This window comes from Ursus maritimus, unplaced genomic scaffold, assembly GCF_017311325.1.
Source record: "Ursus maritimus isolate PB19 unplaced genomic scaffold, ASM1731132v1 scaffold_7, whole genome shotgun sequence".
In the NCBI taxonomy this organism is placed as follows: domain Eukaryota; kingdom Metazoa; phylum Chordata; class Mammalia; order Carnivora; family Ursidae; genus Ursus; species Ursus maritimus.
Genome location: NW_024426885.1, coordinates 46728675 through 46741812, shown reverse-complemented (window position 1 = coordinate 46741812; position 13138 = coordinate 46728675). Strand labels below are relative to the sequence as shown.

Below are 13138 nucleotides of genomic sequence, written 5' to 3'. Positions count from 1 at the left end.
GGGGGGGGGGGTGCCTCCCCACCCCGCCCCAGGAGGAGCCGAGGCCTGTCCCCGCTCGTCCAGGCCACACCTGGGCGGTGGCGGGCAGCCGTCCCCAGTCGGAGCTGTCCTCTCCGCTACGGGGGCGCTCACCGTCTCCGAAGAGGTCGGGGGTGGGGCCCAAGGGCCCCGGGGGGAGGTTCCAGGCCAGCTCCTCCAGCTGCCCCAGCAAGACTTTCACTTCTGCCTCCAGGTGCTCCACCGTCTTCTCCACCGTCTAGAACAAGAGAGATGGGAGCGGCGTGTTGGGGGCAGGGGGGCAGGAGGCAGGAGAACTAGGGCGCAAGCGTGGTGCCAAGTCTGGCTGCACCAGCCGCGTCCTAAGGGACACCTGGCAGCCCAGTGGGGTGCAGCAGGGAGAGAACGAGCGCTAGGGGACCCGAGTCCTCCTTGTTCAGGCTCTGCCCCCGGCGGCCTCTAAGTTCCCCAGCTGACAGAATCCTAGGGCTTCGCTCTCTAAGGCCGCTCCGGGCTCTGGCACGGAGCGATGCACCCAGGGACAGGTTTGGCGTGGAGCAACCCCGGGATTCCTTTTTCCCTTTCCGGACGGCACTGGGAGCTCACATTCTTTTTGTCGCCCCGCCCCCTGGTGGCCATTCTGCCAAATGACAGGTTTGGGATTTTGAAACGTTCTTTAGTCAGGGTTCCTAACTCCTCCGTGAATGAACCCCATTAGCAGTCTGAAGCGTACAGACACCATCTCAGAAAAACACTTAAACTGAAAAAAATAAAACATATAGGATTTCCAAGGTACTGTGAAGGCAACAGACCCTTTCCCAGAAAAACACTTAAATTGAAAAAAATAAAGCATATAGGATTTCCAAAGACACCAATTGCATTAAAACCTTATCCAAGTACTAAATATTAAATCTTTCATGTAAAAATGTATGTATTTATTAACTCTTTAAATAACATGATCTAACATCAGGTTTAACAACTACTGTAATTTCGACATACAGATTAAGATGAATGATATGTTGATATAGTCACAACAGCTATAATGGGATGAAATGATCTGATTTCTATTGCGAACAAAGTCACGGTACTGGTAATACTACTATGGTTTGTTGTCTGTACTTATAATGAATGAGAACGCTAAATTTCAATTAAAGGTTTGTGAAAATGAAGTGGAAATCCTTTCCCACACAAGTATACAGACCCCAGTGTTACAAACCATGGCTGTGTAACAAAACACAGTGACTGTCCACCCTCTCGTTGTGTAATGACGTGGAGATCTCTAGCTGAGGGGAAGAAAGGCCCCTGGGGAGGCAGGGTCTGTTAAGGGCTGGTGAGCCTAACAGCCCGGGTAGGGCAGGGAGATGCTTCACACGGTGGCCAGGAAGCAGGATTGGCCTGGATTTCCCATTTTCCAAAGCAAGATTCTCCTGAGCCCTAGAAAGCTACCAGCCTGGCAGGTGGTCCTGAAGTTGCACGGGCTCCCAAGTCACCCTGATTACCTCCTCTATGACGTCTAAACGGTCGTGGACAGCCATGTATCTGTCACACCCCACGTTCCAGGCCGGGTCTCCACGGGAGGACACAGAGGGCTCAGCAGCTGTGGGAAAATGAGCCTTGTCACCATTTCCTATAACCCCAGAGACCCCTGGAAAGCACTGGGCTCCACGCGGTGGGTCCTGAAAATGGTCACAAAGAGAAGCAAAGGATGGCCGAGTGTAGGTCGGGACGTGAGGATGGAGCTGCCCCAATCACTCACTTGCCTCTATAGCCGTGGTCACCTCCATACCCAGGTGGGCTTCTTCAAGAAGGTGCTGCCTGAACTCTGGAAGGTAAGGAAGGGAGGAAAGGCTCCCGCCAGACAGAATGGCACGTGCAGAGAGAGAAAGGCATAAAATAACACTGTGCCGTGTCCAAACCCTCAGGGGGTTGGAGTGGCTGGAAAGTACAGGGTGGACGGGAGGAGAGCGAGCCTGGACACAAAGCCAGACGCCCCAGTAAACAAACCATGATGCTTATTTTGGGGTTTATTTCAACAGAAGAGTCACATGGTCATATAGGAATTGTTTGAATACAGAGAACGGGTGGGAGGGATTTGTCTTGGAAGGCAGGGAGTGAGTGCGGGAGTCCGCGTAAGGAGTGAAGAATCGAGGCAGTGCAGTAGGAGTAGAGAGGATGACGGAGATATGTTAGTCGTCGCACTGACACTGGTGACTAGTGAGTAATATCGGACACTCGACGAGTTCTTACTGTGTACCCCAAAGCACGCTAACCAAATGTGTGAACTCAATTGACCTTCACAACAACCTGTGTATTATCCCCAGTTGATGCCCAGAGGGGTAGAACGTGACATCCAGCATCACGCAGCAAGTGAGTGGAAGACCTGAGGTTCATCTGTTCAGCTCTCGGTTCATCATTTTTCTCCCCAGCGTTGGGTCCTCCTTGGTTCTTTTGGCACCAAGAGAAGACGTCACACCAGAAGTCTCAGGGCCCTGGTTCTGAGCTCAGGTTTCAGCGTTGGTAGCCCCGAGACACCTATGGGGCATCAGAGTTGGCTGGAACCTTGGAGGACCCTGACACTCAGGAAGAAGGCTACTGTCCCCGAAACGAAGCGAAGCAAAGAGCTTCACTGAGGAAGAAGCGGTCAACGCGGCCTAAAGCAGCGGGGGACTCGAGCGAGAGAAGGATGGAAAGAGCAGGAGAAAGTCGCTGCTAAATCCCACCCCAGTATTGCTCACGGAGTTGTGCAGGCAAAGCAGAGTCTAGATGCCGTGGGACGAGAAGGGAAAGAGAGGTCCTGAGGCCGAAACTTGGATCCTGGGAAACGTTTTCCTGAAGCTTGGCTGTGAAGGAAGGGAGATCAGATCACATGGTCTCCAGAATGTTTCTTCTTGTTGTTTCTGTTCTTTGAAGAAATAACCACGCTGATAGCCTGAAGGACAGGTGAGCTGAGGAGAGGACAGGCTGGGAACCCAGCAGAGCTACAAGGGGGGAGGGTGGGGGCAGCACTCGAAGGAGGAAAGGGAGCGCAGCGGAAGTGGTAAAGGCAGACCTCTCCTCAGAGGGCCAAGAAATGGGTGCGTTCTCACCTGCTGGCCTCTCTTCACTCTGTAAAAGAAGAGGGGAATCATCTGCTGGAAATTCACGTTGGCTTACGAAAGAGGGAGCTGGTCGTGAAGCCTTCAGGAATTCTGTGAGGGGGGCTATTAACCCAGCCACGAAAATGGAGTCAGTGTGAGAGTATTTACATCATGCAAATCAGCAAATGACTTGTTTTTGTCTTCGTCTTTGTTTTTGCAGGCCACTTTGTCAGCAGACCACTGGGGAGGGGACTCGAATGCAGAGGGGGCTTCAAAAGGAGGTGAGGAGAAAGAGGAGGCCCATGCAGAAGGACCCCATTTCAAGGGGATCTTCGGAAGGACCAGTCCCCAGTGAGCCACCCAGCAGGCTGGGTACAGAGTGGCCAGGACAGGGGGCTGGATGGAACAGAAGCTGGGGGTCTGCAGAGACAGTGTAGGGGAGAGCAAGGGAGCAAAGGATTGAGGATTTGACCAGCAAGGAGTCCAGGGGATGATCTCTGGAGTCTAGCTTGGATAAGGAAGGAAAGGGGGCCATTAAGAGGGCCAATAAATTGGGAGAAATGGAGGAGCTGACAGAACTGAAGGTCTTGGTAAGATGATGGAATAACAGAAGGAATGAGTGGTGATGGACATTACAGTTTCGGCTCTGAGAGGTGACCCTATCGAGGTTGTGGTCATGATGTGGGCATCTGAGGCAGAGTGGGGGCAAGGGTTATTGGGCTTGATCTATCTAGGTGCAAAACTGTTTTAACTGTAAGACCCTGGTGTTGGCTGGGTTGCTCAAGAGGACATACAGAATTGCCCAGAAGGCTGACAGGTCTTGAGGTAAGGATGGAGATGGTGAGCCATTTTGCTGGTGATGAACGTGTAACTCTGGGAGGTTGAATGACCTGCCCAAGGTCACACAGGCAGCAAATGCCTGGACCCCAAGCACCCTGGCTCTCTCCTAACCCCACCTCAGCAAGCTGGCCTTCCAGAGCTCTGGCAGTCACCCCCCACCCTGGTGCAGAGATGTTCCTGTTCCAGCTCTGTTGGGATCCCAGCTCTTCCACGTAGGGCCGAGAACCAAGAGCAGAGGCAAAACTTCCTTCCACTCTGAGCATCTTCTATGGAGATCAAGTTGTTTCTGTATTCTCCTCTTCATTATTTCCTTCCACTGAACTTCGAAGAGCCTCTTCAAAAGACAACGGTCTTGTTGACTTTGAGGAGAGGGGTGGACAAGACAATGGTACTTTGGTTATGTTTTTCGTCCATGTGTGGCTGGAGTGAGCACTGCTTGTTTTTAAAAGCGAGTCTAGAGATCCGTACTGAACTATCTAGAGACGAAATGCTATGATGTCTTGGATTCACTTCAGAGTAATCCAGGCCTGGGAGTGGGAGGAGACATGGGTGGCCAAACAAGATTGGCCAAGATTGATCATTGTTGAAACTGAACGATGGGACATGCGAGTTCACTCCACTCCTCTCTCTACTCTTGTATTTATGGTTTGAAATGTTCCATAAAAAAAGCCCATTGTCTGATGGGGTTGGTCACAAAAAGCAGAAGCCATCGTGGGCTGCATGTGTGGACAGGAAATGTTCAGGAGCGGGGCGGGGGTGGCCTGAGGGACCCTGCCTGGAGGGTCATGCTCCATTCTGGGCCTTTGAGAGGCAGAAGCAGGGCTAGAGGTGGCTGTGGTGAAGGGGCTTGGAAACTTGACTCATTTGTCTCAGCTGAAAGAACTGGAGAGCCCTGCCAAGTGAGGAAGGACTTCCTGGGGGCAAGAAGAGCTGCTCTCACGCACAGGGAGGGCTGTCCGTGAAAAGGGGGTCTGCCCAGTGGGGATCTGGGTCCACACACCCTCTGCAGGCCCCGCCCACGGGCCTCTGGCCATGTCTCTCCCCAGAGCCACGCCTGCCCTCTCCCAGACCCAGCCTGGGCCGGGAGGAAGCAGTCTGACCTGGCTGGCCAAGTGTGAGGATCTGCCAGCCCTGGAAGTCATGAACAGCATGAATCTACTCCCCTCCGTTGGCCTAAAACATCCTGTTTTCTCCATGTCTGCAATGAGGTCTAACTTGGCTCCAAAACCCCTCCAGGGAAAAGGATTGGCTAAGGTTGCTGTCCACATCGCACAGCGCTAATCCCTCACATCTGGACAGAACTGCGTCCTGGGCTCCGCTGCGCAAGTGTCCGTGAGCTCATCCGGGCCTCCTGACGAGCTCACCCGAGAGAGACAGAACTGGGGCGGGGCCCTCACTATGAGCCCTCACTGCCGCTCCCCCCCGCCATGCCGGAGTGGGGGGGCCTCACCCGAGCACTGACCTCACTGCTCAAGGGCCAAAAAACACACAGGAGACCCCTGTTCTCACCCTGCTTGGCCACGAACTGGCGTGGGCCTGTGGGAAACTTCCCTGTCCTCCCTGAGCCTCTGCTGCCCCCTTGCTAACACGGGCTGGGGAGGCCTGAGGCACTGCCCCCCATGTAGTTCACACGGGATGCGGGATGCCATTCTGTCTTTCAGAGCCTGCCGAGAGGCCTCATAAACTAGCCCCAAGGACAGAACTGGTGTGAGTCAAGGACAAGTTGCTTCTTAGACCAGAAGCTCCTGCAAGGCACGAGCTGGGTGGCTTCCATGTCTTTGAGCTCCTCAGTGGGAAAGGGGCTCAGGGTAGTGCCTGCTTCAAGGGGTTGTTGGGACCCTCACGAGTGGGGAAGACTGCAGCATGGCCATGATCGTGCTTGAGCGGCCAAGGCTGTGGTTCCCCATGTTCCCGTCCTTCCTGTGCTCCCGCCCTCCCTGCCCCGGCCAGTTGGGAAATGGACCTTCTTGGAGGCTGGGTTGTTTTCCCTGGCCTGGCTCCCACTCAGGGCCTGTGTGCACCCTGGATGGCAGCCATGGGTGGAACACAGTGCTCTGGTGAGAGCAGCCTGCAGTGGAGGCCAGAGGCCCCTCGGAGGTGCTGGGCTCACTTCTCCAGTTAAAGAGACATGGCTGCCGGGTCCTCATCCTCTGAGGCAGGAAGTATGGCCTGTCCCACGTACAGGCAAAGGAGACCCTTTGTATCTGGGACCTAAACACTAAGAAAGCATGTACAACTCAAATGATTTCTGGGATGACATGTAACTTCTCAGAGGCGACTGGAAATTGCTGTGCCTCCTGAGTCACCGAAGACACGTTCTGCTTTGACCAGCGATGTTTGTCACTTAGGGGTTAATTGTATTTGGCCATATTCAATATAATGGGATAGTAAAATTTGCCACATTCAATATTTGTATTAAAATTTGTGATTCATTTAAAACCATCAGTGGGGGGGCGCCTGGGTGGCGCAGTCGTTAAAGCGTCTGCCTTCGGCTCAGGGCGTGATCCTGGCGTTATAGGATCGAGCCCCACATCGGGCTCCTCTGCTGGGAGCCTGCTTCTTCCTCTCCCACTCCCCCTGCTCCCCCTCTCTCGCTGGCTGTCTCTCTCTCTGTCAAATAAATAAATAAAATCTTTTAAAAAATAAATAAATAAATAATAAAACCATCAGTGGTTTTTAAACCTTTTTTAAAAGCAGAATGCTATTTTCAAACAATTGTATGAAGAACTCCAATAATAATATGAAGAGCTGCTCTGACAAAACCAAGAGAGGGAACCTCAAGCCCCCCAAGAAAGAGCTCAGATTCTGAGGCACATCCTGGTTTTGTTTTGGGAGAGACACGTCCTCCTATCCTCCTTGGATCTGCGTCTCGCTGATACTCTGAGAGCCCATCAGTGTCATTCCAGTACGTTCAGTGTCTGATTGCGGCAGCTAAGCTGCGCTCCTATCACAAAGGGCCCCCTCAACTTCACACGTGTTTATTTTTTTTCTCATGTGTGAGTTCAGAGGTAGACTGCGAAAGCCCACAAGGCAGAGGTCAAAGAAGCCATCCAGAATAAACCTCTCTTGGCGCACCATGAAAAGCGCACGAGGCTGGTGTCAGAGATGCAGTCCCACCTCCGGGCTTACTGACGGTGCCCTTTGCCTCTCCCGCAGAGAGTGGGGGATCTGCCCTGCCAGGTCTGCTTTGCAAGACTGCTGTGTTGATCCAAGGCAGTCATGCACTTGAAGATGTCTCGGAACTGCCAAGGGATATTCGAACGCCCTGTAGGGCATCCGCCAGGGGAGCTGAAGACGGAGCAAGGCGGGGATTGTTCCCTAGGGCTCCGCTTCTCCACGTGGAGCCAGTGCTCTGCTGGATCACTTTGACCAGTTCTCAGGAGGGAGCGGCATCTGTCCTAGGAATAAACCTATACGAGGGTCCAAGGGATGCTTGGGAGGAACTTCTCCAACAAGGACACCGAGGGCGCAGTGCTGACCCGGCTCTCTGCGCTCTCTTAGAAGCCAGTCCCACTCACTGGACTCTGCTTCTTCACCTTTACAACGGGCATAACCATACTTTATATTGGAAGCTACTGTGGATTAGTGATCGCTCACGATGCACCAAGCTTTCTGCTGAGTGCTTACGTGTATTCTCTCGTTTGGTTCTATTAAGAGCTCAGTATTCTCACCTCCCTTTTTAACAGATTAGAAAACCAAAGATCAAAGTGACCGAATAACACGCCCACGGTTACACAGCTAGTGGGCGGGAGAGACGGGATTTGAATCCTACCTGCCTGACACGGTCTCTACTGTGCACTGGCAGTGACGTGACCTTTTCTAAGTTAAGGGCCTCCTAACCTGGGGCCTCAGCCCCATCCTCTGCAACAGGGAGAAACTTGGCGTGTCTGACTCCATAGTGCTTCTGTTTCCCTTGCCGCTGTGACCTGCAGCTTAGAAACTTCTGCCTTGCCCTGCACATAGGCTTGTGAATCGTTAAAGGAATTTTGCTTACAACTGAGGTTTCCAAAACCTGCTTTCTCACCTGAAACCTACCTCACTGGAAAAGGCACAGAAGTACGTACAGAGTTGACTATACTATGTTTAAGATTTACAGGAACGACAGGACCAGATTCCTACACGCAAAGATCAACTGACCAGGAATGGAGAAGTTACATGACCTTTTCCTTTTCTTTTTCTTTTTTTTAAAGATTTATTATTTATTTTAGACGGAGATAGAGAGAGAGTAGGGGGGAAGGGGCAGAGGGAGAGGGAGAATCTCAAGCAGACTCCCCGCTGAGTACAGAGCCTGACTCAGGGCTCGATCTCAGGACCCCGAGATCACCACCTGAGCTGAAGTCAAGAGTTGGACGTTTAACCCACTGAGCCACCCAGGTGCCCCAACACGACGTTTTTCAATGTCTACAAACATCAGTCATCTTTTGACTCCAAACCCCTCCCGCTTCGCCGTCTTCCTAACATAAAAGAAGCTCGACTCTCATGCTCAGAGAGGTGGTTCTCTGGGACAGTAGTCTACCATTATCTCAGTTTGCTGGCTTTCCAAATAAAATCGCTTTCCTACCCCAGCTTCTTGCCTCTCAACTTATTGGCCTGTCATTCGGCGAGCAAACAAATTTGGACACAGTTACAAAATGAGGGGGTGGACAGGTATGGGGCCAAAGGGACCCGTTCACATAACACCTTTGCAGCTGTCTTGGGACCCCACAAGAACCCAAATGTGTGCCTTGGATCGAATTGTCTTTGAGTGGTTCGCTCCCACGATACCCATTTTTGTAAAAAGAAATGCCACGATCCTCACAACAGCCCTTCAGCATCTTCCTCTTTCCCTCGAAGCAGAAAGCGGAATCCCCATGGAAGACAGATGGCCATGGGGACTTGGAGCAGTGGTAGACTGTGAGAGTGCGTTCAAAAGGCCCCAATGCATGGGTGACAATTTGGTAAAAGGACCAGGCTCTAGGACTTTAGATCCCTCTGATAGGAAAACAGGAAAGGAACTCAGCAGAAATCTTAATTTTATAAAGGGCTCTGGGGGTATCACAAGCAGTTTGCTTCCATCAACACCTAAAGAGCTTTCACAGATCAACAGGAACAACACCAGGACCGCAACCGAAAAGTCTAGAACAATTCACAAAAATTTGTAGAAATCACCACCGCATTTGAAGAAAAAGACCAACCTCAGTAGTAATCAAAGAAGTGCAAATTAAAGCAACAAACCCTCTTAACATATTCTTGCATAACAGCAGATGTTTCTAGATCTAACTACCAGTTTATAGATGATATGGGGGAGAGAAGAACATTTAGAGAACTCCTGGGGGAGGCAATCAGCAGCAATCTAAATGTGGAGAACTTTATAGGACAAACAACCCAGTTGCTTCCGCTTTCCTTAAAATACACTTTAAGGAAAAGAAGGGGAAGAGAACCTACATATTAAAAGAAACATAACTGACATACGTGCCAAAAGCAATGTGTGTACCTTATTTGGATAAAACAAAACCAAATGTAACAACATGACACAATTAGGGACATTTAAACACTGACTGGATATTTGATGATGTAAAGAAGTTATCGTCCAGGGACGCCTGGGTGGCTCAGTCAGCTGGGCATCCGACTCTTAATTTCTGTTCAGGTCGTGGTCTCGGGGTTGTGGGATCAAGCCCCCGCATCAGTTTCTGCACTCAGTGGGGAGTCAGCTTGAGATTCTCTCCCTCTCCCTTTGTCGCTCCCCCTGCTTGCTCTCTCTCTCTCTCAAATAAATAAATCTTTAAAAAAAGAAATCATCGTCCATTTTTTAGGGTGTGGTAATGGCACTGCAGTTATGTTTATTGAAAGATTACTCATCTTTGGGGCACCTGGCTGACTCGGTGGAGAGAGCATGTGACTCTTGATCTTGGGGTTGTGAGTTCGAGCCCCACACTGGGTATACAGATTACTTAAATAAATAAAACTTAAAAAACTATCTTTTAGAGATACTTAAGGAAATATTTATGGACGAAAATATACGATGCCTGGAATTTCCTCTAAGATTATTGGAGGGAGGAGAGAGAATGTGGGTGACAAAGGAAACAAGACTGGCCGTGAATCAGTATCGCTGAAGCAGGGTGGCAGGCACATGGGGGTTCACCGTGCTGTTCTCTTTCCACCCAAGAGATTTCATAATTCAAAGTTAAGAAAGACAATGGTAAATTGTCTGAAGTGTGAAAGATTATACAGAAAAATGTGTGAGCTCAGGGTGAGATTACATTAATACTTTCCCCCTTTTAAAAAAATCTGTAGCAAGTAGTGTGCATCATCAGAAAGGAAGTAATGTTTGAAAAGGGTTTTAAATTAAAACGTATACACCGGTCACGACTAAAGGGGCTACAGAAAGTCCGCCACTTGTGGGCGGCAGTCAGCTCCTCCCCCTAGGGGTGCACAGACCGGGCTTTGTGCCCTCAGCTCCTGGAGGTGGGGACTCCGGGAGGAGGGGGGGGGGAGGAAGTGCAGGGGGGGGGCCCTGAACTGTGGGCTCTGTGCTGAGCACAGCCCCAGCCACTCCTCACTCAGCCTCTGAGGAGGCCGTTGTTGGTCCTCTGTAATTAACAGGTGGGGAAACTGAGGCTCAGAGAGATCAGTGAAGCTGAAGGGATGAGAAGGGGAGAAGACATGTGCTGAATTCCGTGCTGGGGACTTGTTTCATTCAATTCCTGCAGCCAGCTCTGCAGGGTGGGTATCACTTCCCCACCTTCCAGAAAAGGAAGGTAACTCCCCCAAGACACTCAGCCAGGGGCTGCCCAGGATCAGCACGGGCCTGCACCCTGCCCCTGGGCGCTCATTCCCACCGCGGGCTGTGCCCTGAAAGGCCTCAGGCGGGAGGCTTCCAGCCTAGCGCAGGGCACTTCGCCTGTGTGGTTCACATCCTCTGGCTCTGGGCTGATGGGTGCGCAGCCTGGCGGGGGCAAGGGCCCCCCTGAGGGGGTAGGAGGCCTGGATGCCTGGTGAGCCTTCCCCTCACCTGCACTGCTGGGATGAGCGCCAGCTCCCACCTGCGAGGACTGCAGGAGACACTGGGTAAATGGGAGCGTGCCCTGTAACCTGTGAAGTACCGCGCGATGTGCTGAGTCTTGGGGTGGCGGAGTGAGCATCCGTGTGTACAGAAGTGTCTCTGCAGCCACCTCATCTGAGCCTCGCCTGGGAAGGGGCAGCACTAAGGCTGCTGTCAGGGGAGGGGAGAGGGGACAGTGCAAGGCAAGGACCCCAGCGGGTGGAGCACCAGAGGGCCTCTCCCTCCTGCACCCCAAGCTCCCCACCCACCACCCTCACCCAAAGCAGCTCAGGCCCCCAGGGAAGATCTCTGGAAGCAGGGAGACGGGCCTCCTCACCCAGAATGTGTTGCTCCCCTCCAACCCAGACTAGGGCGGCGGGTGAGCAACTTGGCCTTTCTCCTGGGGTCGCCTGCCCTCCCCACTGGCTGTGCTGGGCCAGGCCTGGGTCATCGCCTGCCGGAACTCAGCTTCCAAGGCAGTGCCCGTAACCCCAGGCCTGGGCGCCTCTGCGGGCCCTCGGGAGGCAGCTGGCCCGGGAGGGCTGGGAGGAAGTGTGCCCACCCTGCAGACTTGACCTCCCTCCCTTCGATCCTTGTCTCCTCTCTCTCCTCGGGGCGTCGCGTCTCTCCACTCTCTACCTTTCGGTCGCTCTCACGTCTCTTTTCAATCCCCCCGCCCGTCCCCTTCCCTCTTCTCCAGCTCTCTGCTCTCCCGCCGGCTCGGTTCCACCCCCGGCCCGCCCGGCCCGGCCCCACTCACCGGCGGCGCGGAGCAGGGCGAGCCCGGCCAGCGCGCAGAGCAGGGGCCGCATGCTGCCGGCTGGCGGAGCGCAGCGCAGTGTCTGCCCGCCGCCGCGCCCCCCGGGCCCGCGCCGGCCCGCCCGCAGGAAATGCTCGCCGCCCGAGCCAAAATTCCTGGGCGGCTCCGGGCTCTCCGGCTCGCGCGATCCGCCCCCTCCGGAGACCCCGGGGGCGGAGGGGCCTGCGTGCCAGCCTGGGCGCCTCCCCAGCAGGGAGAGCGGGAAGACGCAAGCGCTGGGCTCCCGGCCGCGGCTCTCCCCGCCCAGGGGTCCAGGAGCGCATTTCACAGCCCAGCACACTGCAGCTCCGACCCCGGACCTGCGCCCCGAGCGCAAGCTTTTCTCCGTCCACAGACGCATAAGTCATTAATTCCATCGGACAGTCTGGCCCTGAGAGAGGGACGCAGAGGTGGTGTCTGCCTTTTATAGAAACTTCGGGTTCTGCTAACGGGCCCCTAACAGTGTTAAAAGGTACTTAAAAAAAAAAAGTAAAATCGTGACTTTCATTCAGATATAAGATGAGCTTGTGCTGAAGATTTTCTGCAGCTGGCTATTTATGAGGGAACCAGGAAGAAGTGACAACCAGTCGAAAGAACAGACACACATCTGGAACACTGGCAAGAACGTGCAGGAGGAGGTGACGCTGGCTTCCTCCACACAGAGAGGGAGAGGTAACCGAACCTGTAACAGGAATCATTTGCATATCTGTAGACAAGAATTACTTTGCATTGCTCTCTGCAACTTACAGACTTGTAAAATGGCTTGAAGCAAGGAAAGACCCAGAGCCCTGATTGAATCAAAATCAGAATCACTGGGTGCGGGGATGGCTCAGTCAGTTAAGCATCTCTGCCTTGGGCTCAGGTCATGATCCTGGAGGAGAGCCTGCTTCTCCCTCTCCCTTTGCCTGCAGCTCCCCCTGCTTGTGCGCGTGCTCTCTCTTTCTGTCAAATAAGTAAATTTTTAAAAAAATCTTAAAAAAAATCAGAATCACAGTGTTCCGCAAATACTTAAGGTCTGTACTAGACAGTGTTAGATAAAGCCTGGAGGAGGAAGAAGAGAAGTAATTCTCAACGTCGCCTGTGTCTGCCTCCAGTTCATGGTCCAGGCACCACCGTCAGATTCATAAACCGCAGCTCAGCTCTGATGGATTTGTTTCTACATAGACAACCACTCTGATCTTCACCGCAACTGCATGAGGGGCGCATCCTTCCGTCCCTTCGGCAGATCAGGACGTTGAGGCTCAGAGACGTTAAGAACGTTGCCCATAATCACGTAGCTGGCAACTGTGGAGGCAGGATTTGAATCCAGTTCTCCCGCCTCTGCAGTCCCGCCCTTACATACGCTGGACTCACACATGGTCCCTGAGAGCCGGGGGCTCCTTCTCCAGCTAAGCAAACCCCGAG

At 52.9% G+C, this 13138-nt stretch overlaps 1 protein-coding gene across 2 annotated transcripts in view; it reads right to left on the bottom strand.

Moving 5' to 3' along the window:
- The window catches only part of PLAC9 (placenta associated 9), a 13120-nt gene extending 1010 nt beyond the window's left edge, over positions 1 to 12110 (bottom strand). The window contains exons 1-4 of one of the 2 annotated variants that reach the window (XM_040623998.1): positions 11696 to 12110; positions 2733 to 2837; positions 1497 to 1594; positions 133 to 256 (exon numbers count right to left, since the gene is read on the bottom strand). In XM_040623998.1, coding sequence (XP_040479932.1) covers positions 133 to 256; positions 1497 to 1594; positions 2733 to 2837; positions 11696 to 12095 — 727 coding nt within the window. In that variant the 5' untranslated portion in view covers positions 12096 to 12110. The remainder of the gene's footprint in view (positions 1 to 132; positions 257 to 1496; positions 1595 to 2732; positions 2838 to 11695) is intronic. The other variant, XM_040623999.1, reaches the window with a different exon arrangement.
- Positions 12111 to 13138: the final 1028 nt, after the last annotated feature.